The sequence below is a fragment of the Fonsecaea erecta genome (assembly GCF_001651985.1).
Source record: "Fonsecaea erecta strain CBS 125763 chromosome Unknown Scaff3, whole genome shotgun sequence".
NCBI lineage: Eukaryota > Fungi > Ascomycota > Eurotiomycetes > Chaetothyriales > Herpotrichiellaceae > Fonsecaea > Fonsecaea erecta.
The window spans coordinates 2100675-2126362 of NW_017387246.1; the positions used below are offsets into that span (position 1 = coordinate 2100675).

Genomic DNA, 25688 nt, shown 5'->3' on the forward strand with positions numbered 1-25688 from the left:
GAGTATACCTCTAACAGAGTGCCAACTCATCGAACGGACCGTCGTGGCAACATCTCCATTAGCCTGCGCGTGTCTCTCGCTTGCGTATATATATAGTCTGAGGAAGACTTGAAAGGGGAAATAGGATGTCGACCAGGGTGTTGCAGTCCCTTCATCTCCTGAGACACGTAAGAACTCTCACTGGAGAGCAACCAGGCTATACTCGAGCCTCGTCTCATGGGATGTCGGGTGATACCACGAGTCTACCTCATTCTTCAATCACAAAGAAGTTGCCAAAAGGAATAGTGTATGTCTTTACTCGATTGACTGCTGGCCGTCCTTTCGGGAGACTTCATGTAGTGTCACCTGGAGAAGGAACACGCTCGTCCCTTGCCTGTCTGTCACAAACCTGACTACTTGGAAATCGGCTTCATCTCAGCACATAACGCGCATAATTTGCCACGGAGAACCGCTAGCCAAAAGCTTACTTGGTGTACCTGTGGTCTGTACACCACTTCCTTCAAGCCCGGTAATCATTGTCGTGATGAGACAGAGAGGGGAGTGCCCGGATCATTCGTGAGACAGGCCTCGGTGTACGGTTCAATGTTTCCAGAGTGTCAGACCTGCCTTCTCCTCTAATATGAAATGGAGATTGCCAGAATCGACATGCACAGCTGGCATAACAAGGAGTGAGCAAAAGGCCCAAAGGCCTCAGCAGCAGGGAAGGGAGGATTTGGCGCGATGTCGGCTGGACTTGTAAGGGCGGGTTTCGATGTGGACGCTAAACCCGACAGGGCCATTAGCGCCCTGACGCGAAACTGCGCCTTGAAAGTCCGTCAAAGTCCAGAAAGTCCACAATGATTCCATACCAACCAGGACCCCCATACATCGTCGTGATCGCATCGAGTCCAGCTCCGCCGCATCTGGTATGTATCACTTTATTCTCCCAGGCTACACCCTATGTCTCCGGCGTGGTTTTTGATGAGGGTTAATAAATCCGGTGGCTGACTTGGATCACCCGTCCCAACGTCCATCTCCCATACAACCACAGACCTCATCTCAATGTCCGTCGCGATGGCTAATTCTATCACTAGACACGCGTCCAACCCCTGTTGGCCCCTTACTCTGTGTATACGCTGATCCTTTCGTGAGATGTCGACATGAGCAATACCCCCGACGGTGGAAATGCGGTCGCCGCGCCTGCTGAACCCACCGCCTCAGCGCCCGACGAGTCGATCGCGCAAGGCAAGGAGAGGGCCAAGGAGATTCTCGCCGCATCTGGTATAGATGTTGCGAGGATAGATTCTTCGACCGAGATCAACGGCCACGATGGCGGCCCAAACGCCAATCGCAAGCGCAAACGCGAAACGCCCGTAGACCGTGTCCAAGCAGCCGTCTATGTCGACCACGAGTACCACTACAAGGCCCTCTACGCAGAGCAGCTGGCTCATCCATTGCTATCACAGGAAAAAAAACAAGAGCTTGCGATATATCAGAGCCTGCGACAACGACGAGATATTGACCCTGGCGCTATCTTCGGGTATGGCTATGCAGGCTATGGCAATCCGAGGACAGACGAGAAGAATCTCCGAGACCCCATATTGTATCCGCGCCAAAGAAGGCCTGGTAAGAAAAAGACCTTACCTCCCCGCGTGTCACGAAAAGACCTCAATGTGCAAGCGGAACAGAACGAGGAGCTAGTGCCCATCCGGCTTGACATCGACTGGGGCAAAATCAAATTGCGGGACACCTTCACGTGGAATCTGCACGACCGAACAACCTCCGTCGAGTATTTCGCCGAGAAGTTGGTGGAAGATTTCGGCCTCGAAGTCCAGAACTGCCGGCCCCTCGTTCAAATGGCCGCAACCAATATACGCGAGCAGATCATGGACTATTGTCCTCAGATCTATGCTGAAGATGAGCCATGGGAGCCGTCCTTGCCATATTTCGCCTACAAGAATGACGAAATGCGTATTTTGGTCAAGCTCAACATCACCATCGGTCAAAATACCCTCATTGATCAGTTTGAGTGGGAAATCAACAATCCCTTCAACTCTCCCGAAGAGTTTGCACGGCAAATGACGAGCGATCTATCGCTCGCGGGGGAGTTTACCACCGCGATAGCGCACTCCATACGTGAGCAATGTCAGTTGTTTTCCAAGTCCTTACACATCACGGGACACCCATTCGATGGCCGGTTGATAGAAGATCCGGATCTGAGAGAGAACCTCCTGCAATCACCGTTACCAACCACGTTTCGTCCTTATCAAGCCGCCAAAGACTATACGCCCTACCTATACGAACTCAACGAAGCGGACTTGGAGCGGACCGAGCTATCCATATCTCGTGAACAGAGAAGGCAGAAACGTTCGACGAATCGTCGTGGAGGTCCGGCTTTGCCAGATCTCAAAGACCGCCAACGCACCATTCGGTCGCTCGTTGTTTCGTCGGTCATTCCTGGGGCTGCTCTGAGCATGGAAGAGAGTCGAATTTTCAGAGTGACCAAGGCGAGCCGGAAGTCCGCACGCGGACAGCGAGACGGTTTCGAGGATTCCGACGAATCCGACAGTGAAGACTCGGCGCCTGATTCGCCAGCCATCCCGACTCACTTGTTGCAGCAAGGCACTGTTCGTACTAGAGGTATTAGGAATGCGGCGCTGTCTGCCACTGCTGGCATCCGGTCGAACTTGAGCGGCTTTGCATCGGTAAGATCTGCAACACCGGAATCGGTCGCACCTACACATCACGATGGTCGAGCATCTGCTAGGAGGAGAGACTATAAAGAAGAGAGCGAAGATGAATCTGTTTCGGGCAAACTCATTGTGGTATTGAAAGTGGGAAAAGCTAAGCTTCGTGAATGGATGCGGTCGCAACGAGCCAAGGACCGGGCGGCGCAAATCTCTACTTCGTCGACCCAGGGCAGCCCACGGCCTGGCAGCCACTCACGATCTGTTTCTGCAGCCCCGTTGAATCTCGCAGGCATGCCGCCTCCCCCATCGCCAGTTCCAGCGGCCGCAGATATCCCAGGTGCCGTTGATGCAACGCCGAGTCCGATTAATCCACCTGTAAGTACCCCTGCCTTCGCGATTCCTGGATCTATACTTACCTTTTCTGCTCCTAGCCTCCACCGCCCGAATGGCTTGTTCGAGATTTAGAACGATTGCGGAAGATATACCCCGATGACCGTTTCGAGGCTCTCATGAAGCACACAGCCATTGATCCAAAGACTCAGAAACTTGTCGCCCCCAATGAGTTGAATCACTCGTTTCCGCACAAATATGTCCCGCGTATCAGATGCTCTGACTGTCTTGTATGTTCCCCCACCCTTTAATTCTGTCTCTCGTCTACCGAGTATCCGTTTTCACTTCCATCCTAAGCCATGGATATAGACTGACAATGATCCACAGGGCAAAGTTTACCTCCCTGGTGAAGGGCTGAGCGCCACGAATTTTGAATCTCATCTCAAGAATCGCGTCCACAGATCCAATGTGGACGACCGACTGGCGAAGGAATCATGATCCGCTCCAGATCCATAATGCTGCGTCGCCCGAGTTGAAATGGTCGCGACTCCGACGCACTATATGTACATGCGTCCAACCCTCTGCGCTTGGAAACGTTATATGCTGCGAGGCTGAGGTCACGTGGGCATACTACCGCTCCCTTTTGGTACACACATTCTGTTAATTGGATGCTTCAGCACAATCACGGAGCTTAAAATTGAGGAAACGAACATGAACAAAAAAGGGATGCTTCTAAGCAGCTACAACTTGTTATGCTGCTAGGATTGAACAGAAGTCCACGAAAAACATTCTCAATCTGAGCGGAAATAGCCGGCACGTCCTTTTGGTGATGCCTACCGTTGACTAGTCGTGGAGAAGCCGTTCTTGAGACAAGGAATAAAGGGCTAACGAAGCTGCATGATGATAGAGTTCCTGGTAGAAGCAAGGTTCTGGATGCGTATTCACAGATATTCGTTAAGTGCTTCTCATTCTGCCAGAGCAGGGGTACTGTAGATCTAGAGAAGTCTTGTACATTGCTTCATTGCACGCTCCCAGTGTCAACTGATGTGCGCTGAACGTCAAAACGTCTCTTCACTGTCCGTAGCTGCAGTGGAAAGAAGGGCAATTCCTTTGGTCGTGTGATCTTAGAGGACTCCGTGCAAAACGCAATGCTGCCTTTACTAGCTTTGCATCCCCGCATCCACACAATGGAAATTCATTGCACCCCACTACTACATTAAATATCCCTCCAAAAGGGTTGCATGTTGGCGACTTCAACTGTGAAGCCACACATTTCTTTTTGGCCAACTCTACCTGCTTGCTCAAGATGTCTGAGGCGGCAGTAGCAGAAGGGATTAACAATCCAGACAATCTCACCAAGCAAGTCTGTCCGTTTCGACTGGTAAGTATTTTGTGACTGACATCAGGCTCAGGTACAAAACCGCCGCTACCATCAGCCACAAAGTCCTCGAGGAAGTCTCCAAATGGCTGGTCGACGGAGCCAAGATTGTCGACCTGTGCATCAAGGGCGATGAGCTTCTCGAGGCTGAGCTCAGCAAAGGTGAGGCTTTGCCCCCCTCGCGCCACAGTTGTCACCCTCTCTACACCCAACTGCGGACAAGAGGACTTCCTCGGATATTTTTGGGTCTAACCTACAAGCTCTGTAGTCTACAAAGGAAAGTCCATCAACAAGGGAATTGCCACACCTTGCACAGTATCCCCTAGCTCCCATGTCACTCCCTTCACCCCTCTGGTGTCGGACGCCGAGGACGCCGCCCTGACCATCAAGGGCGGTGAGCTGGTCAAGATTCAACTGGGTGCACAGATCGACGGCTATGGTGCCATTGTGGGGGACACTGTTGTAGTGCCACAAGAGAAAGGGAAGAAAGCAGAAATCACGGGCAGGGAGGCAGACTTGCTGCTCGCCACATACTACGCCAATGAACTCCTGCTCCGCCTCATGGTGCCTCCTGGACTGCTGGCAAGCGGTACTGATGAAGAGAAGAAGAAGGCTGCTGCAGAAAAGCCACCGACACAGACCAAGATAATCTCGCTGATTGATAAGGTCGCCAAAGCCTATGACGTCCGTGTCGTTCAGCATACCACGTCCTGGCTGTTTGAGAAAAATGAAATCGAGGGCAAGAAGAAGATCATCCTGTCTCCCGCCGACGGTGCCAAAGGAGAAGGCTCGGCCGAAGTCGGCGAGGTGTGGGGGGTCGAGATGGGCATGAGTCTGGGATCTGGCAAGGTCAAAGAGCTGGACAAACGATCAACCCTGCTGAGGCGGACCACTACGACCTATGGCCTGAAGCGGCCGAGCTCGAGACAGGTTCTGTCAGAAATCGTCAAGAAATTCGGCACCTTCCCTTTCAGCTTGCGACAGCTGGATGATGAGCGAGCCGGCAAAGTTGGCGTGGTCGAGTGCATCAGATCAGGGGTACTACGTGAATACAAGCCAGCCGCAGAGGCGGACGGTTCTCCGGTCTCCAGGTTGTTCACCACCATTGGTAAGTCGGACCGTCCTGTGTCTGATTTGCTGCATTATTGCTGACTGTTGGGATTTTTTCTTCTTCGTGCAGCCATCACAAAGAACGGTCTTACACGCCTAGCAGCTCCACCTCCATTGGATCTGGAAGCCGTCAAGTCCGACAAGAAGATCGAGGATGAAGAGGTTCTCTCAATCCTGGAGCGACCACTCAGCAAATCCACTGGCTCCAAGAGCAAGAACAAGAAGAAAAAGAAGAAGCCCGCCAAGAAGGCTGCCGCCGCCGCCGCTACTACCGAAGACGACGACGATGATGACGAGGATGATAGCGACGAAGAATGAACAGCTCCTCCTCCTCCTCCTTTATCCGCAGCCACCAAACCCTCTTGCCTGAATGGGCAGATGTGAGCGTAAGAGTCATCTGGCACCGAGGTCAATGGGCCACTGCGGAAAGTCACTTCTGACGGTCCACAAGATACATAGGAGCTGGTTGGGTATCAGATGCAACCTATGTTCACAACCGAGAGAAAGTGTGTTTCAGGACGGTTGGGAGGACCTCAGGGAGGTGAGCCCATGTATGGTGCTTATCACCAGCGCCCCAATGGACGCAAATGAGGCAACGAGAAGAATGGACAACGAGCGGCGAAATATGACTACCCAATGAACAATCAATGAGAGAATTGTTGCAACCATGATTTTTATTGTGTGATTCTGCCTGGGCTTCCGTAGCTGGGTTTCTTCATCCTCCTAGGCTCTAGATGAAGAGGGGCAAAAGCCTGACTAGTCAGGGATGCAGCCCTGCGTATGCCGCCACGTCATGACAAAGACCACTATTGTTGCCTGGGATCAGGTTGAGGGCTGGTGATATATGGATGGATGACACGTCTTCAGCTGAACAAATCAATCTCAGAGGTCTGTGGTGGGACGGTACAGCATAACAGCTGGGAGAGTCGGCACAACGCTATTATCCGGGAGACAGCCACAGGAAAAGAAAAGGGATTGTGATTATTAAAGAAAACAGGGAGCTCTCAGCCTTGGGGGTCTTCAGCTGTTTTATGAGAGGGCTTAAAAGGACGCCGAGCAGTTGCCGCTGCGGAGGCCGGCGGGCGACTGGCCACTGGGCAAGCAACACGGACGCAGGGTGCAGCTAAGGCTAAGTGCCCCTTGCCCGATTCTTCTGTCACCACTGGACTCTGGCATTTCCTCGTTTGCGGAACCACAACACCATGCTCCGTTGACTTTCTCCTTCTCGCACCTCGTCACAGCCTGCACCCTCTCCCCGCTGAGCCGCATCAAAGGCTACGGTAAGTCTTCGTCTTGCCCCCGGTGACACGTCCCTGAACTAATTCTCTCGCAGTCGGCGCGTGCGGCGCGGAGAAAAGAAGGCAGCATGGCCACCAGATCATTGCGGCACAGGTCCAGCCGCTACTCGAGTCCCGCCACCTTTGGGGACAAAGAGGCTGCAGCAAAGCCCATTGAGGAGGTCTCGACGAGACATGGTCAGCAGACGAGCCTGGACAAATGGATTGAGCCCGCTGTGCGACCTGCGGTGCCCAGCTTTGAAGATACAAAAGGTCTGGAGAGGGTGGGCGTGCTGGAGAACATGCAGCCCTTGGGGACGGCGCCTTCTCAACGCATGCTACAAAAGCTCAAATTGAACTATGTCCGGCCTTCACCACGACCAGCTCCGGCACCGGTGGAGGACGTTGTCACGCCCGTGGCAGAACTTGAAAAGGCGGACTCAGCATCCCCGTTGGAGGAGGACGTGCCCGTGACAACAGCGACAACTGAGGCCGAGCAGCCTGAAGGATTGCCCGATAACCCATCGAATCTTCAACGATCCTTTGATCCCATGGTCATTTCCAGTCCTCCGCGCGGTCGACCGCCTCGACGGGATGTTGCAGAGATGCCTCAAGCAGCTACGGTGTCGCCGTCTCCTGCCACGTTATCCTTTACGCCCACCACTCAAGCGTCACCCAAACCGTTATCCATTCAGCAGCAACTACGACAAGACCGAATTCGAATTCATGTCGACCGTGCTATGCTGGAAGCACATAACAAAAACACGCCCGACCTGGTCCGTGGGCTCCAGACAATCCGCGACGATGCCCAGGTGAATCCGGACCTGTGGAATCTGTTGGAGGCTTTGATCAACGGCTCCCCCACCTTTGAGCAGTTCAAAGTCTTCAAGCGCTACATCAAGTCGGGCGTCAAGCAGCATAGGAGGGAAAGTCAAATGTCGGGGAGCCCGTATCAACCTTCTCCCATGTTCAACGATTTCGCTTCCCCTGAACACCGAGAACGCTCGCCGAAACCTAACCACTCAGACGCCAACGGGCCCTTGTTCTCCGAAGAGCGGCCTCACAAAATCAGTCTCTCCTTCAACTTCCCGCGTGCGGCGGCTACCTACGGCTCCGAAGAAGCGCCAGTGTCGCCGTCGAGGATTGCGCGTTCTGTGGAGGTTGCTGAACCAGGCCGAAGATCGAGCCACCGCGCCTCCCATTCATCACCATACAAGCGGAAAAGGACGGGCAGTGTGTCGACCATCTCGTCCCTTTCGTCAGCTCCCTCTGATGAAGTCCAACCTCCCTGGGAGCCACCGGGCGGCGACCATGGAAGGGGTGGTGGCGGATCCAGATCAGCTGGACAACGCCAATCTGCAAACCGGATGGCAGCTGGCAACCGACTTCGTTCAGCTGCCGGTGCTACCGCTCTCCCTTCTCAAGCTGTTCCCAAACAATCCTATCCCGAAGTTGCGACTTCCTCCAAGACAACCTCGAACAAAAAGACCAAGAAATCGCGAGAAGACACTGAGTTCGACATTGATGAATTCTCGAGGCGGAAGCGGGCTTATCTGGAAGACAGCTTCCATGATTACAACACCATTCCTCGACCCGAGAGCCACGAACGAGATGCTGTCCATGGCCATCCAGTCAAACCTGTGTCGTCCACCGACAATCCTCCGCCTCCTGTTATCCATCCAAACCGACTCGTTGTTCCCACCGCCACGTTGACGTCGCCCACGAACGCTCAGGCGCCGCCTGATAACACCTTGGTCAACGGAACTGGCCGTAAAAGAAGATACGATGAGGTGGACGCTGATGATCTCGATGATTCGACCGCCGACTCGTCCTCTCCTGGTCCGTTGCTTGTACCACCACCGCCACCGGGCGTGGCAAACGCTCACCCACGGGGTGCGACCCCAAGATCGACCAGGCTTCACCCAGCACCGAAGACGCGCAAATCGGCGCGGGTCATGGTATCGTACGTATTCGCCCTCCGTTGTCTTGTGTTTCTCATTACAGTGCCCCGGGTAAGATAATTTGGGGCGGCGGATGGTTCGGGCTTCCCCTGTTGGGCTCCCGCCACCATGTTTGGGAAGGCTGCCATCAATTACCCTCTGATCTTGCTACCTTGGGGGGACAGACTGGCTGACATTGAACCCATAGGCCCAACAAGCCAAAGAACGGCGGAATCACGGCTGGAATTGCACGTGCGGGGCCTGGGCGTGATGCTGGGATCGGCAATTTGAATGGAGCGGATTCGGGCGCAGAGGTGAGGAAACAAGCCCAACCCCCCCCGGCACGCACCAGACTTCTCATCCTGCCACGATTGGCCCCGGCCCATCATCGCCCCCTGACCACCGTGTGTCTCCCTACTAATCCCACTCTCATCATTCTTTTGGGCCTTTCTTTTTCCTTGATTCCGACATCCCTGCCCCATTTCCCCGTTGCCTGCATCCTTTTTGGCTCCGACCTTGGTGATCGGTTTTTATCCTCCATTCCTCTGCCTGGCATCGTGATTGATGTTGCACATATCAATTACTAACTTGGTTTTTCAGGACAACGACGAGTTCTGTGCATCGTGCGGTGGCGAAGGGAAGCTTCTTTGCTGTGATGGCTGTACGAATTCCTTCCATCATGCCTGCCTGGAGCCTCCGTTGAATCCGGACGAAGAGGTCGAAGGCGAATGGTACTGTCCGCGATGTGTAGGCCGGCGAACGAAGCAGGTCCCTCATCCATCTGGGCTGTTGGGCTTGGTTATCCGCCGCGTTGACGACATCATCCCGAAAGCCTTCTCACTGCCGGCCGACATCCGCGACTACTTCGAGGGAGTGCGGACGGGTGACGAGGGCGAGTATGAAGAAGTCAGCCTCCCCCGCACCCAAAACCACACGGCCAAGATGAACCGTGCCGGCTTCATCGAGGAGCCCAATTACAAGGAGACTCGCGACAGCAAAGGCCACATCATCCGATGCTACCGCTGCAACATGACGGCCAACGGCCGCGACATCATCCCGTGTGATTTCTGCCCCGCGAGATGGCATCTGGATTGTATCGATCCGCCTCTGGCCATTCCGCCACGCCGCCGCCCGGGCGACAAACCCGGAGGCACATGGCGATGTCCTCTCCACGTCGAACATGACCTGGTTGCGGTCGGTCGGCAGAGTGAGAAAGCCCCGGGGGAGCTCGGTCGCGTACCTCGATTGCGCAAGCCAAAGAACGCTATGCCACTCGATGTCAGTGTGAGCCGAGGGTTCAGAAACAATGGCATCATCGAGGTCGACCTCATGAAAGACGAACCTGAGCTTGACAAAACCAAGGAAGTCCAAATGCATGGCAAAATCTACCGGATTCCAGAACAGGGCATTCGACTGGATTTTATTGATCGGGTCAAGAAGAGCTGGTACGAAGACCACTCCTTTCCCCGACAGATGGACGCCCCCAAACGGATTCGAAATCGCCGATATCGTCCTGACGGGGCTGTTCTTCACCATCCGCCTCAACAAACTCTCGTCAAGATCCGAGAACCCGACTTCTTCACGGGTGCGAATGCTCTGGCCATCACAGAGACGGCCAAAGCAAACGTCGCCTTGCGGAGACGAACGATCCGAGAACAGCAAGCCGTCTTGAATCTCGCTCAAATGTCCCAGAAGGGCATCGACGGCTACTCTGGGGACGCGTTGGCAGAGCTGACAAATCAGCTGATCAGCGAAGCTCCCGCTGATGTTGTGGACGCTGTCGAGAAGACCGAGTATGATCAACTCCTCGAATTACAGGAGCTTATCAACAGAAGGCTTGCGATTTTGAGCCACGCGACGCATTCTTCACGCTCACTCTCCCGCTCACGCTCGACATCCATGGATGCCGGGTCTTTCGATAACAGCTTCACGGGCGACGAAATTCCGCCTATACAAGATCCACATATTGATCCAGTCCTCCGAAGAGCCAGTTTGAATGAACCACTAACATCGTCGCCGCCACCACCTCCTCCTTCTGATGATGATCTGCCCCTGCCTGTCGATCCTGTATTACATGTGGCTTCTCCGGCTGACCTGTCTTATCCTAAAATAATGAATGGCGTCGAAATTGTTGAGTTGTCATCCGACCCGGAAGAGGAAAGTATAAAAGGAGAAGAGGAAGAGGGATATGAGGAAGACAATGAAGATGATAATCAGGATGATACTCCCCCAGCTCCTGTCCACGAAGCTGCAGCCCACCGAAGAGCTAAAGAAGAAGCTGACAGACGATGGCTTGACGCATATTTTTCGCCGAGGACCGTACCTCCTTCGAGGAATGTTCCTACGAATCCGCCCGCACAGGGTTATGGAAGTAGGAGCAGTGTCGACAGCATGGAGACTTCACCTTGAATCTGCATTTTCATTAATTGGAGACCCAAGGTCTAGAAGGCCTTGTCGACGGCCCACGTTACGCCAGCACCCCAGTCAAGCCCTTGTCCGAGTCGGAAAGCTGTATCTAGAGCGTGGTCAGATGTGAAACTGGCAATAGGAGAGACTCCCGTGGCAGATATCCGGACACATCACAAACCCGTTCAGATGAGGATTTGGGATATGAAATCCTGTTTTGGAATCAGAATTTTGAGCATTTTCCGGCTACTGAGTCCGGTCAACAGGTCCGGTCAACAGGTCCCCATGTAAGACTCGAGCGAAGCAGACGAAAATCGTGATACGTTAACACCCACTTGATCTTTTATTCAAAAGTGAGATACGTGCGGCATTAGGGGATGAGATGTGGTTGTGGGTTTTATGTCAAGGCGATGTGCTCGGTAGACGCAGATGCAGTATTCCCCGGTTCCTGTACAGAGAGGCAGGCGTCTGTGGTGAGCAGGGAGGAAGGGCGGAGGAGAAGCAGCAAAGTTAAACACACACATATATTCATACGTTCATACGTTCATACATACGTACGCACCGTACATTGTTTATTTGTTTGCTTGTGGTTCTATGACCCGCACGTTGGTGGAGGCCGGGCAGTCACAGACAGACAGGCAGACAGACTACAGACAGACAGACTTTTGTATCGTATGTATGTGTGTATATATGTACCATCCGACATTATCAACATTTACGCCATACATATGTGTTTATGTGTATACGTATATGTGACGTGTGTGTAATGTGATATATATATATATAGATAGATAGATATAGACATAGGTTAATGATCAATGATCATCACGTGATGTATGTCGAGAGGCAGGCAGACAGCAGCCATCAGGGGGAAGAGATCAAAATATGAAAGTTTCCAGGAAAGGGGGAAAATAAACGCAATGCCTGTCTGTCCTGCTCAGGCCAGGAAAAGGGGAATCAGCTATTCTAGTGATCTTCCGGGAAGGCTGGCAGGCAGGCAGGCAGGGAGGGAGGGACGGAGGACGAGGGCTTTGCGGGAAACAAAAAACAGGACAGTCTTTTGGCGGTATTCGTCGGTCGGCACGGCAGGCCCCCCAGGCCTTAATGGCTGGGTGACATCGGCCCCAGCAATGGATGGATGAGAATGGAATGGATGGAATGGAATGCACACAGCCATGTCTGAGAGATTCAATGTGCACAGTTCAGTTCTCGACTAAGAGAGAGAGAGAGAGAGAGGGAGAGAGAGAGATGCCATTCGACGCCCCCAAGCTTGCGATCCCCATCCCCCAAAACTGCACGTCATTGTTCATGTTGAAAGTTGTGCCCATCCTCTCGCATGTTACTCCCTCTGCACGATTGCCCAGTCGCCCCTGTGACCAAACGCCCCTGAATGGCTGATGAAAAACCACCCCATTTGTCCAACGTGGTCGGGAAGAGAAGCTCGGAAAACCCCATCTCCAGCACGGAGATGTGTCGGTCTGAGTCGGAATATGGCATCATCTGTCTTGCGCGCGTTTCGCCCGAAAAAAAGTTGTGCGAAGATGCCGTCGGAGTCTTTGCGTGTCCAAAACGAGTCCAATGTCTCTTGCATGTGAGAAAAAGGCGCCGGACACGGGAGCAAGACCTGAGAAAGGAAAATGGAAGAAATTGTGCTAGTATCCAAAATCTGATTAGCGTTAGGGAAACTTCGATTGTGATACAGCAAGCGTATCACGAACCTCGGAAGGAAAATAAAAAGTGAATCCCCCTTTGCTCAGTGTCCGAAGCCCTGAACCCAGCCGCCATCACAAAATCGTGCACTTCTTGGTGCTCTTTTTTGGTGGAGGTTCAAGTGCTGCCACAATCGCCTCATCAAACACGTCCTTGAGCTTATACTGCGTGAGGGCGCTGCACTCGACGTATTTGACGGCACCGAGCTCCTTGGCCATTCTCTCGCCGTCTTCCTTGCGGACAGGCTGCATTTTCTGCTTGGCAAGCTTTTCCCGGACAGATGGATCATCTCGGAGATCAGTTTGAGTGCCAACAATGAGACAGGGAACTCCAGGACAATGATGGTGGACCTCCGGAAACCATTTTTCTCTCACGTTTTCAAACGAGGCTGGTGATGTGACAGAAAAGCAAACAAGGAAGACGTCGGTCTGGGGATATGACAGCGGTCGGAGACGGTCGTAATCCTCTTGTCCAGCGGTATCAAACAGGCCCAACGTGTATGGTTCATCGCCGATCCTAAAACAACCCAGATCAGCTCACGTGCTCAGGGTCAGACGGACCAATGCCAAAGGTGACACCACCATCAGATCGACAAGATTAAGAAAGAAATCGATGTTTGGAGACAGATGTCACCCAGGGATGAGACCAAGCCATGTAACTGCGTGAAGCCGTGAAGATGGGGCCACTTTCTGAAAAGGATCGGCGGGGGGAGAACTCACATCACCGTCACGGCATAGTTGTCGAAGACTGTAGGGACATACTCGGAGGGGAATTTGTTTGTGGTGTAAGAGATCAACAAGCATGTCTTGCCAACGGCACCGTCGCCGACAACCACACACCTGTGTCGGAATATCAGTCGGGGCCGTCTCATTTAGCCGTGACCAGCAGACTCACTTAATCGTTGCAACAACCATCCCGTTCTCGTCGATCTCGAATATGTTGTCTTCAAGGCGACGGATGCGGGTCGGATTCAACGGTCTAAGGGCGCGCACTCTTAGTCTCCGTGTCGCCAGTCCGAAATTCTTGAGACGGGATAACATTTTTGGGGGAGTCAGTCTTACCGAGGAAAGGGAGAAGTGCCACAGGAGTAACGATCGTGTGAGAGGAGAGTTAAAGAGGCGGTGTTTGTGAGGCTCGAGGGTGTCACTTCACTTTTCTGCCCGGAATATGAGGGCGGTCGGGGAGTTCCAATGAGGAACGACTGTCACTAAAAGTGCGAGATATCGAGTGCTGCGGAGAGAATCTCAATTCTGTCGGTTTCCCAATCAGCTTATGTTATTCCGTCTTCTTTTTTTCCTCAGTCGGATGCTCACAAGGTCGGAAGCGAAGGACGGGGTCGAAGGTAGGCGCGGGCACAGAGAGCAGGGCGGTCAACGGCCCTAGCGATTAGGATCGAAGAGGAAATTGACCAGCAAGAGAAGGGATGGATATGTTCAAGAAACAGAAGATGGTGAAGGAAGTCTAGTCTTCAGTAAGAGAGCAGTGCATTTACCGGAAATGACAATGTGTGCGAGGAGGCGCAAGAGGGTGAAAGTGGTGTCAAGGGGCAGGGTTTTGGGAAAGAAGCGTGATGGACGAGGAGGAGGAGGTCGACGTGGAATGGGCAGATGGAGACGCAGATAGGGAAGGGGAATGCAGCTGGCCGCGATAGACGAGGGAAAGGGAAATATAGGGTATGGGGGCCGAGGCCCTGCCTTTAGGCTCATTAGGCTCACTAGGCTGCGGTCCCGGGGGTGCTTTTTGGGCGGAGCAGCCTGTCTTTGGGCACCCATTCTGTCTAGAGACCGCCCACGGTCCGCCTGGGACGGCGGCCTGCAGTGACGGCTCTAGGCTGAACAGAGTAGCAGGGTGGTCCTTCCACCAAGGCCGCTTCACTCCTGGGGCAGCTTTTCATCAAACTCAAGATTGCACCGGCAAAAGAAAGGACTCGCCTATCTTCTGTCAACCTTGACAACAAACTCAAGCCTTCGTGCGATGCTCGATCTGGCATGGCTCGAAACGCGAAACTCTTGCGCGCGAGAAATAACCCTCTCCCCCCGGACCTGGTGATGAATATAATATACGGTCGGACCACGAAATTCAGCTTGGCGCCCAATGACTCGAGCACGCAATTCACGGGCTTTTTGGGCACAAAGGAGCGAGTCAACAATCTGGGCTTATCGCTCCTCCGTATTCTGCTCAACGGGAAACAGCCACACGAGTGGTGAAAACGCGTCGATGAAAACGCAATCGGGCGCTGCGCCTACTTGAAACGGCGTCTCGTGCTCGTGTCCCTTATCCCGCCCAGATCTCATAATCATCATCAGTGCTTCAAGATCGAAAGGCTTGGTCGAGGCTTGTCCATCCCATCACATTCACTATCGAGAGAGAGTATATTACACCCTGCAGAAGCGCGTGTGATACTATCCTCAACCCCGTCACGGTTGTTGTTGTGTCATGCCCTTTCGTGCCTCGAGCCATGCCACCTTTGCGTCGCAAAGACCAGTAATATGTACATTCTCGTAACATGGCTCGAGCCGGCGGCAACGTCCAAATGTCGTCTCTTGCAGTGCCCGAATTCCGTCACAAATTCAGAGGGATGCTGTCAAAGGATGCATCAAAACACGCATTTTGGTTCACGCCGTAATCCCACACTATTAGAACTGAGATATTGCAAAAGATCACCAGTAAAACCCTCATTCAAAGCACAGGTGCAATTCCAGATATCCCCAAGACCGGTACTGCCCAAAAGATCCACGGATTAGTTGTTCATTTATTTTGCTCCTATTTCCTCCTCAGCCCAGCCGGAGAGACCTCCACGGCTGTCGCTCGTCAATCCAAGTCCATTAAACCCACTGGTCCCGAAGCCAGTGCCAAAAACTGATCCAAACCCGCCGAAGCTGCCCTGAGGCGCATGTCCACCGAAGCCGCGTGATGACGACGGGCCTGGCTGGGTAGACTGTTGGCTGCCAAAAAGCTCTTGCGAAAACGCTGGGAGCGACACTGCTCGAGAATGGGCACTCCGACTGGCTCCCAGTCCAGTATTCGTAGGGGCCAGGAGCCCTCCAACGGTGGTGGACGCACCATTGCTCAGAGAGTTCGAATTGAATCCGCCACTGATGCTACTTTGTCGAGGAATGTGCGACGGAGTGGGCATCTCCAGTCCGCTGTGTCCGTTCGGCATCTCACCGTACAGCGCCGCCTGTTGGTTCGCCAAAGCCTGATTCTGTTGCTGCTGTAGCTGGGCAAATGTCAAGGAATCGTCCCGCAAATCCTGTTCAGCTTGAGCCTGCTGCTGCGACACGTGTGACAGGTACATTGTCAGCGGGTTGTTGCTGCCTGCGTTTAGAATTGCTGACGGTGTTGGCGCAGTCAGGGCTGGCTGACGTGGAGCAACTTGAGACTGTGGCCCCATTGAAGCCTTGGGGCCTGTTGGAATAGCTGACCTCGTGGGGCTAGAGCCTGACTGCGACACAGCATGGTCAAATCCATTCATCCCAGCTGGGGAACCAGCGCTGTCAATGGAATTCTGAAGACGCGACTGGTTGCCGTTGGCGTTGTTCAGGTTCTGACGTGGAGGATTGCCGCACCGATCTTTGCCGAAGTTGATCTTGAACCGTTTGTACTCGTCCCGTTGCCGGACAGCCTCAATAGCCTTGATGGCATTGGCGATGTTGGTAAAGTTGACAAAGGCGCAGCTCTTCTCCCGCAGGGTATTGACCAACTCAATTTCACCGTACTCGGAAAAGTCTTGTCGTAGCCGTTCTTCGCTCCAGCTTTCGTCGAGATTACCGATATACACATTCCGCGAGGCTCCTCCGCTCACGGCTAGAGCAATGGCGGGCGGAAGGGCTCCCGAGTGTTTGCCCCAGCCGATCTTCAACCGCCTGTTATGGATCATCAACCCCTGAAGGTTGCTCAGAGCATAGAATGATGCAGCAGACGTGGGGTCAATAAATGTCACAAAGCAGATGTGCTTGTCGGGGATATATCGGATGTGGTGGAGGAGCCCTCCACGCACGACGTTGCAAATCTCCTCGATGGTGGTCTCTGGGTGAATATTTCCAAGATAGACAGTTCGATTTCCGAGATTGTTGACACCACCCGCAGTCGTGGCAACGGCAGCCGCCGCTACCGATTGCTGCGCCAGAGCATTGGATATCAAATCGCGGTCGGCTCCATTGAGAACGTGAGCGTACCCAGGGGCGATGCCCAGGTATTGTGCTGCATTCTGTTGCTGCGTCTTGGAAACATAGGCACACCGGTCCTTGCCGTAGTAAACCCGACGGGGAGGGCCCCATTTGGGATCCTGTGGCAGCTGAGCCACGGCTTTGACAGCATTGCTGATGGAAAGGAAATGGACGAAGCCAATCGCCTTCTCGCGAACCATTTTGACGGTGTCAATGGGTCCAAACTTACCCAGGTCCTCTCGAATCTCCTGTTCAGTGATTTCCTCGGGAAGGTTGCCCAGATAGACATTCCTCGAAGCACCTGACTGTTGTACAGCCAGGGCAACTGAAGTAGGCACCTGAGACGGCTTCCCCCAGCCAATCTTGATATCGTGACCCTTAATTGAGAGCTTCTTCAGGATGGCATCTGAATGAAAATGCGTCGCAGAGCTGCTATCCAAGAACGAAATGAACGCACAGTTCTTTTCGGGTAGAAGCCTGACGGATTCGATCTGACCGCTTCGAACGTGACTCAGGATCTCCTCTGCAGATGTATCCGCTGGAATGTTGCCCAAGTAGACCGTGCGACTTGTTCCAGTCATCCACGAGTTGCCCATTCCCACCATGGGTTGGTAATGTCCGAACGCTGCCCCAGCTAGGCCACTGAAGCTGGTGGGGGACTGTGCTGTATAGCTTTCAGGCGACATGACCGTTTGGTACGCCTGCGGCGAGAGGGGATTGGCACTGGGCTGAGTGGGACTTGCGAGCTGTGCCTGAGCATGCTGGTTTTGCTGATACTGCTGCGTTTGGGTGTGAAGAGCGTTTGTTCCCGGAGCAAAGCGATTGAAGGTGGGAAACTGGGGAGAAGCGAAGGCACCAGGAGAACCAGGCTGGAAAGGGCTGCCCAGCAAGAGCTGAGAAGGCAACAAAGGTGTGAAATTCATATCAAAAGCGGTAGCTGGTGTCTGCTCGGTGACATTATAACTATGTTGTTGCTCTTTCGTGGCAGTAGCAATCGAAGGAATGGTAGGCTTTCTCATGTTGCGATCAGGAAATGGATAGCCTGTGTGGTTCGAATTGTACGCGCCATGACTGAAGCCTGTATTATCAGTCCCAAATTTTGTAGAAGCAAAGCGGTTGCCAAATCCCCCAAACACGTCCTGACTCTGCATTGCAGCAAGCATATGGGATTGTTGATGGATCGTGTCCTCAGGACCAGGTCCAAGGACAAGTAGCGATCGTCTTTGTTGGTGGTAGTAGGGAAAATGGGTGGACAGAAGCACGAACTTGGCCGTCAAAGCACTGATTCGAGCTTCGCAAACAGGAAGGATTGGCTGCAGGTATGCCTGAAGATGCGGAGAGGACTCGGGATGGAGAGTCTGTACAAAAACGAAGGGGTTGGTTGAATGTGGACTGGTACGAATGGAGTCTATAAGGAAAAGATCGAAAATAAGATCGACTCAGGAATGGAACGAGCGAATGAAGGGAACAAAATGATGGGACTAGAAGAGAAGATGGGTCAGAGGCGAGGAGGTAGAGAGAGAATGAAGAAGAGAGAGAGTAGGGCCAAAATTCAAGGAGGAGAGCAACGGTGAACCAGCAGAAGAATGAGGGAACCAGCTTAGAAACGGAAGCAATCAATTGACCGGGGGTCTAGAGTCTAGGAAAGTGCCAAATTGAAATGGGTGGCTAGGGAAGGGGATCAGAAATAAGGGGGAAAGTACCCGGAGAAAGGGACCAGGCACGCGGGAGTGGACTCCAAACCGGACAATTGCAAGACAAACCGTGGCCAAGTGCCCAGCCTATTGCTTTTGGGGGGACGGTCAACAGCATTCCATTACAAGCCTAAGCCCCGTCGCCACGGTCCTGATACAGGCTTGCAAGGTTGAAGAGCCTCAGCGACCCAGCAGGAGGCTCTGACCGCGCTCTCTTCGGGCTGTAGGTGGGCATGTTTTCGAAGAATCTGATACAGGAGAAAACCGATTTAAGGTTCACAACGTGTGGCTGCACGGGGATGATCAATCTGCAGGCTGATGCAGGTAAGGCGGCACTATCAACAGTTTGGTTAGACGATAGATTGCTTTTATGGAGAAGCTGGGTAGGGGCCGGGGGGGAGGTGGAAAATGGCCCAATTGAAGCCAGGTCTTGGGCTGAACAACCCAGGGAGGCCATTTCCGCAACAAATCCCATACGAAGATAGGGAGAGGAGCTTCCTCGAGACAAGACAAGGGGAAGCTCTCCTGCCAACGTTTGTCAGTCTCCCGGCGATCAATGCGGAGTGCCGTCAACCACGTCGGGGGAGTCATTCTGTGAGAGAAACATGGCTCTTGACAGGCGGAAGCTGGGACTAGCCCACTGTGTACAAGTAAGGGTGGTGTGGCGCTGGGTTTTTGATTGCCCTTTAAACGACTGAGGCTGATTGGCCATCGACTCTGCCCGCGCTTACCAGACAGACGGAGGCCGGTCCCGCGGAGTCTGGCGCCAGCCAATGATGCCAAGAGGAACAATGGAGTTAGTCGTCACAGAGGTGTTGCACCAGCCAAACAGGTTGTTGAGAGTCTGAGGTAGAGACGACGTGGCTCTGAGCTCCTTCCACAGCGGCAAAGTATGTTTGTGTGGCACGAGAGATTTGTAGAGCCACAGTGGTGACAGAAATGAGCAGACAGAGAGACAGGAATCGCGATGTGAAACTGCAGTGTCCGGATCCATTTTAGCCTCTTACGTTGGTTGCCAAGCGCGCTAGCCGCCACTTCCCGAAACCTTAAATTCTACTCTATCCGACTCGCCGATAAGCCACAGTTGACTCATGCTGCCTCGAATATTTTCAGGTTTTTCGATCTCAACTCGTCATTGTCCTCCTACAACCACACACACAAACATGGACACTTTCTACGTCGACGAGGACGTCGGCCGCGACGATGGCTCCGCCACTGGCTCTGAAACCGCCCCCTATAAAACTCTTCTCTTCGCCATGATGCAGCACCCCAAAGCAACATATAAAACCAGAAAGTCAGAGACGGCCCCTGCAGACGCCAATGCTGATCCGGCCTCGCGGCTAGAATGGAAACCTGCATCAAAGTCTGCTCTGAAGAAAGCCACCAACCTTTACGAACAGCATCTGCGGAAACAGGCCAAGGCAGCTGATTTGGCCATCCGTGAACAGCAGGAGGCTGAGAAGCGAAAGCAAGTTCTCGAGGACGCCAAGAAAGTGGTCATCAAAGAAGACGAAAGCTTGCCGGCGCCTGTCAAGATCAAGCTCAACACCGTTGATCCCGCCAAGATCAAGCTAGGCACTGCAGACTCCAAGGGGACCCGAGTGCGAGTTGTGGGCCGAGTTCACCATTTACGGTCGCAGAAGGATATCATCTTTGTCACCCTAAAAGATGGCAAAGGACTGATGCAATGCCTCTTCTCGGGTAACCTGATCAAGACGTATGCGGCCATGACTTTGACTCTTGAGACGTCACTCGAAATTCGGGGTGAGCTCAAATCTCTTCCACCGGGTGCCCACGCCCCTCTTGATCGCGAGCTCCATGCCGACTATTTCACCGTAATTGGCGCGGCGGTCGGTGACAAGGAAGCCATCACCAATAAAGTGCAGGAAGATGGTGATGCCCAGAAGCTGCTCGATAACCGCCATCTCACACTGCGCGGGGACGTCTCGTCAAGCGTCATGAAAGTTCGAGCAGCCGTCGAGATGGCTTTTATCAAGACCTACGACGAGCTGCAGATTACGAAAGTGTCGCCTCCGGCAATGGTTCAGACGCAGGTTGAGGGCGGCGCAACTCTCTTCGAGTTCAACTACTACGGTGAAAAAGCCTACCTTACCCAGTCCTCGCAGCTGTACCTGGAGACTTGTCTTCCCGGACTGGGTGACGTTTACTGCATTGAGAAGTCCTTCCGAGCAGAAAAATCCCTCACCCGCCGCCATCTGAGTGAGTACACACACGTGGAGGGTGAACTCGACTTCATTACCTTTGACGACCTGCTCAACCACATTGAGCACTTGGTGTGCAGGGTCATTGAAGTCACCCTCTCGGACCCTGTCATTGCCAAATACATCTACGAGCTCAACCCGGACTTCAAGCCACCGTCCCGCCCCTTTAAACGCATGAAGTACTCCGAGGCCATTGCGTGGTTGGTCGAACACGAGATTCCCAACGAAGAAGGCAAACCGCACGACTTTGGGGACGACATCGCCGAAGCCGCCGAACGACGCATGACCGACATCCTCAACGTGCCCATCTTCCTCACCCACTTCCCCACCGCGATCAAGGCCTTCTACATGCAAAAAGACCCCTCGGACCCGCGCGTGACCGAGAGCGTCGACGTCCTCATGCCCGGCGTCGGCGAAATCGTGGGCGGGAGCATGAGAATCTGGGACTACGAGGAGCTGATCGCCGCGTACAAGCGTGAGGGAATCGACCCCGAGCCCTACTACTGGTACACGGACCAGAGACGCTACGGCACTAGCCCCCACGGCGGCTACGGTCTGGGCCTGGAGCGATTTTTGGCCTGGATCTGCGGCCGCTGGACCGTCAGGGAGTGCTGTCTCTACCCGAGATTTGCCTATCGTTGCAAACCGTAGTTGTTCACACGGCCCACAGAAATGCTAGGGTGGAATCCCAGGACGATAACGAGGTATGATTCAGACGGTCACAGGTGATGTGGAAGATGTTGGTCGCGGCGGGTCCGGAATACGTAGATTATGATGGATGATAGAACTGCCCCCGGGACAATTTTGCAAGGGATAGAGGAAAGCACACGAGCATTTCCATGCTTTGATTCATTCATTCAACACTTTCCTGACTCCAGAAAATGCTCCATTTCGAGCTAGCTAATGACCATGAATGAACCCGTCATTGGCCCGTTCGTCCTACAGGTATTTCTTCGGCATCGTGCTCTTTCGCCACTTATACCATACAAACACGCCAATGCAACACGTCTGGAACGCCATGAAACTATACAGGATGAAGCCGATCCTGGGGGTGTGCGCAATGACATATTCTCTGAGCCTTTGTGGCACCTCTTCCGTCACGCCCACGTGGGTCTGCGCGATCTGCTCGCTCAATTTCGCAAATTGTGAGCGGTGGTCGCCGCTCTTCAACTCCTTCTCCAGCGAAGAGACGACTCGGTCGAGGGTGGCCATGCGGTTATCTAGACTGATGATGGATTGGGAACTCGGCATGCGGGCCAGGATTTCGGCGTGCCGCGACTCCAAGCTGGACGAGACGCGTTGTACTTCGGCGAAGAGGTTCTGGATGGACTTGGAGATCAGGTTGAGGCGGTTGTGGAGGTCGGCGAACTGGGTTTCTGTCGTGGTGTAGTAGGAGGCCGGGTGGTCGTCCATCTGCATCGTCCCTTGGCCTTGGTTTTGATTTTGGGAAAACGCTTGCTGGTTCATTTCTTGCTGCTGGGGCGGTGGCGTAGTAACGATGGACGATAGAGTGAATCCAAACACTTCGAAGGAGTCGGGAGGATCTGCGGATGCGGCGGTCATGCCAAAGCCATAGTCGGATGGTAGTGCGATCTTCGCCGTCGTGAAGCACGTTTTATCGTCCACGCGGACTTCAAGGCCTCCGGCGCGAGTGTGCCGCACATTGATGTGAGATGGTCGTCCGAGATTGCGGTAGACGTAGTCGCAATGCCCAAAGGCCAGGCTGTCCACGTTCGCGTGATTTCTGTAGTCGAGACTCCCATCATTGAGAAACCCTCGGATCTTCTGTACTCCTCCTACTGTGTCGACGACTATCGCGAGCCCTTCCCAATTCCCCACGGTGTATATGCTCGACGTGCTCACTGTCTTGTCTCCATTGGCCACATACCACAGCTGCAAATTCCCACTGCCTCGATCCGCAGCGCTTGCTCTGAATTTGAAGTCTACAGTCCAATCTTGTAATGAGTTCTTCTGTTCCGTCCATAATGCGCCCCGCTTGTGCCCGCCGTATGGAGGCGTAAGGATGACTTTGTCCGACAGCAGTTGAGGCACATGTCCCTCCCCTAGCATGGTCCAGCCAGGAATGGCGAAGGAATTTGGCGAGATGGTCTGTTTATGTCCGAACGACATTTCGTCGATGACATTTTGAGCAAGCGAGGATGTTACCCAAAGAAAGGAGAATAACGAGGAGGAAAGAGCGATCTTCATGTTGAATGTTTTACAATGCTACCAGAGGTCAGTCTTGCGGACACAATCGACAACGACGGGAGGTTTTGCGCACAGAATCTTTTTGTGGAAGGCGTAGTGCCCACCTCAAGAGGAAGGTCTTCTAGTGTTTGACATCCAAGATTTAAATACTGATACAGTAGCGAGGGTGACGCAGATGGTAATAACACAATAGCGGATTTCGCGGGCAAGGTCGAGAGTGACTGGAGATGGCTCAATAAGATGTCGCACGTTTAAATTCTGAAACACAACATGATGCTTGAATCCCTCAAATGCGTCCATGAAAGGAAGATAGCAGAAGGAAAATGAAAGACGGTGTCATTGTCATGGCACACCTGGCAGCAGCGTCGAGGCACCGTGGCACCCTTGGGACGATTTGCGACGACTCGTCTCGTGGCCTTTGGTGCTCCGTAGAAAGGGCCACGCTTGGTGCGGCGGAGCATAGGTCACATTCATGAAGCCCTACGAGCTTCCTAACACCTCTGTCCATATCCTCCCTTTCTCCAGTCCCAGCCCAAGCCAGCCAGTTCTCTCAATGGCGTCTGCGGTGTCGACAACCTTGAGCCAGTTGCGCGACAATACCCCTATTATCCCCGTAGGTGGCCAATCCGATGGCAATGCATCAATATCATGCAATTAATACTTCTTCCAGGAGCAGAGGGCACCAGCCAAAAAGCCTGGGCATGATCAATGGCCGTCCTTATTTCAGACAGCCGTCGTGGCTACTGCTTTAAAGATTCTCCTGTTTCCAGCCTATCGATCAACAGACTTTGAAGTGCATCGTAATTGGCTGGCTATCACTCATTCATTGCCTGTCAAAAGATGGTACTACGAGGTGAGCAGAGGTCAGCATCCGATACCGAGGGTTCCCCTTTCTCTAACTCTTCGACTCTCCGCATCAGACTACCTCAGAGTGGACATTGGACTATCCCCCGGCATTTGCACTGTTCGAATGGCTTCTGTCCCAGCCTGCTGCCCTAGTCGACGCTGGAATGGTGCAGGTTCAAAACCTGAACTATACTTCCTGGGCCACCATATGTTTCCAGCGAAGTTCTGTCATCATCACAGAGCTGCTGCTCGTCTACGCTTTGCACAAGTATGGCTGAAAACTCAACATGAGGAAGCACTGCTGATGTGAAAAGGTATATGGAGTCCTCACCTGCCTCGACACGTCGCCAAAGTCATGCTGTGGCCCTTTCGATCCTGCTATCCCCGGGGTTCTTGATCATTGACCACATCCATTTCCAATACAATGGTTTTCTCTACGGTATCTTGATTCTGTCCATCGTCTTTGCACGAAAAGAGTCGACGTTGCTTTTCAGTGGGGTCTTGTTCGCCCTGCTTTTATGCTTTAAGCACATCTACCTTTACCTGGCACCCGCGTATTTTGTCTACCTCCTCCGGAGCTACTGTCTGAACCCGAAGAACATGTTTCAGCCCCAATTCGCCAACACCTTCAAACTCGGAGCAAGCATTATAGGCATTTTTGGAATGGCGTTCGGACCGTTTGCGGCATGGGGTCAGCTCGACCAACTCAAAAGTCGCCTGTTTCCATTTGCACGAGGACTTTGCCACGCATATTGGGCACCCAATGCCTGGGCGATTTACTCGTTCGTGGACCGGGTCCTGATACTGGGTGCGCCCTACCTGGGCTTGAGGGTTGATCAAAATGCTGTGAACAGTGTTACTCGGGGCTTAGTTGGAGACACTTCGTTCGCGGTCTTGCCAGATATCACAGCTCGACACTGTTTCGGACTGACGTTGGCCTTCCAGACCATTGCGTTGACCAAATTGTGGGTCACACCCAGCTGGGAGACGTTCGTTGGAGCTCTCACCCTCTGTGGGTACGCGTCCTTCTTGTTTGGCTGGCATGTCCACGAGAAGGCCATTCTGCTGGTCATCATTCCTTTCAGTCTGTTGGCTGTCAAAGACCGATCATACCTGGCGAGCTTCCGGCCTTTGGCAGTAGCTGGGCACGTGTCTCTATTTCCGCTTCTGTTCACCGCTGCCGAGTTCCCGGTTAAAGTGGCCTATACGATAACCTGGCTGATGATCTTCCTGTATGCCTTTGGCCAATTGGCACCAGCTCCCACTCGGAGGCGAGTTTTCTTGTTGGATCGGTTTGCTCTCCTTTATATTGCAATATCGGTCCCCCTGATGGCGTACTGTTCATTGCTGCATCAGATGGTATTTGGGGAGAGGTACGAATTTATGCCCCTGATGTTCATTAGCACATATTCGGCAATCGGAGTGCTAGGCTCATGGCTTGGGTTCATGGTCTGCTACTTGTCTTGAAGGGGCGGGTTACCACCGAGAAAGAAGCCCCGGCAGTGAGGCTGGCATGTATGTACGCACAACAACCACCACAACTTCTACCCCACCACCGCCTTGAACAATAAGATAATACTCATCGTGAGACGTGTATGGAGGAGGTCTCGGAGACTCTCCAAATGGCTGATATTCCAGGTTTCTGTGGTTGTTCACTGTCGGGCTGTTTCGTTGGCTCCCTTGACATCATGGAGGGAGTGTTCCGGGCATCGTAACCGCCGTCCGAGGC

General features: G+C 53.3%; 8 protein-coding genes across 8 annotated transcripts; 5 read left to right on the plus strand and 3 right to left on the minus strand.

Annotated features, from left to right (window-relative positions):
• Positions 1-1139: 1139 nt before the first annotated feature.
• AYL99_04024 (hypothetical protein) lies at positions 1140-3497 on the plus strand (the record flags this gene model as incomplete). The annotated part of the gene is made up of 3 exons (XM_018835538.1): positions 1140-3044; positions 3101-3289; positions 3387-3497. 3 exons carry the CDS (start codon positions 1140-1142, stop codon positions 3495-3497), a joined length of 2205 nt encoding a protein of 734 aa, XP_018695188.1.
• Positions 3498-4305: 808 nt separating this feature from the next.
• AYL99_04025 (DNA-binding protein, 42 kDa) lies at positions 4306-5805 on the plus strand (the record flags this gene model as incomplete). Its single annotated transcript, XM_018835539.1, has 4 exons — positions 4306-4370; positions 4412-4539; positions 4646-5485; positions 5558-5805. The coding sequence occupies 4 exons, from the start codon at positions 4306-4308 to the stop codon at positions 5803-5805; spliced, it is 1281 nt and encodes a 426-aa protein (XP_018695189.1).
• Positions 5806-6853: 1048 nt separating this feature from the next.
• Positions 6854-11113, plus strand: AYL99_04026 (hypothetical protein; the record flags this gene model as incomplete). Its single annotated transcript, XM_018835540.1, has 3 exons — positions 6854-8727; positions 8913-9018; positions 9305-11113. The coding sequence occupies 3 exons, from the start codon at positions 6854-6856 to the stop codon at positions 11111-11113; spliced, it is 3789 nt and encodes a 1262-aa protein (XP_018695190.1).
• Positions 11114-12894: 1781 nt separating this feature from the next.
• AYL99_04027 (cell division control protein 42) lies at positions 12895-13860 on the minus strand (the record flags this gene model as incomplete). Its single annotated transcript, XM_018835541.1, has 3 exons — positions 12895-13336; positions 13540-13659; positions 13715-13860. The coding sequence occupies 3 exons, from the start codon at positions 13858-13860 to the stop codon at positions 12895-12897; spliced, it is 708 nt and encodes a 235-aa protein (XP_018695191.1).
• Positions 13861-15572: 1712 nt separating this feature from the next.
• AYL99_04028 (hypothetical protein) lies at positions 15573-18140 on the minus strand (the record flags this gene model as incomplete). The annotated part of the gene is made up of 1 exon (XM_018835542.1): positions 15573-18140. One exon carries the CDS (start codon positions 18138-18140, stop codon positions 15573-15575), a length of 2568 nt encoding a protein of 855 aa, XP_018695192.1.
• Positions 18141-19846: 1706 nt separating this feature from the next.
• On the plus strand, positions 19847-21556 carry AYL99_04029 (asparagine-tRNA ligase; the record flags this gene model as incomplete). The annotated part of the gene is made up of 1 exon (XM_018835543.1): positions 19847-21556. The coding sequence occupies one exon, from the start codon at positions 19847-19849 to the stop codon at positions 21554-21556; it is 1710 nt and encodes a 569-aa protein (XP_018695193.1).
• A 288-nt stretch (positions 21557-21844) lies between these two features.
• AYL99_04030 (hypothetical protein) lies at positions 21845-23035 on the minus strand (the record flags this gene model as incomplete). Its single annotated transcript, XM_018835544.1, has 1 exon — positions 21845-23035. The coding sequence occupies one exon, from the start codon at positions 23033-23035 to the stop codon at positions 21845-21847; it is 1191 nt and encodes a 396-aa protein (XP_018695194.1).
• Positions 23036-23666: 631 nt separating this feature from the next.
• Positions 23667-25426, plus strand: AYL99_04031 (dolichyl pyrophosphate Glc1Man9GlcNAc2 alpha-1,3-glucosyltransferase; the record flags this gene model as incomplete). Its single annotated transcript, XM_018835545.1, has 4 exons — positions 23667-23726; positions 23784-23966; positions 24034-24227; positions 24274-25426. 4 exons carry the CDS (start codon positions 23667-23669, stop codon positions 25424-25426), a joined length of 1590 nt encoding a protein of 529 aa, XP_018695195.1.
• Positions 25427-25688: the final 262 nt, after the last annotated feature.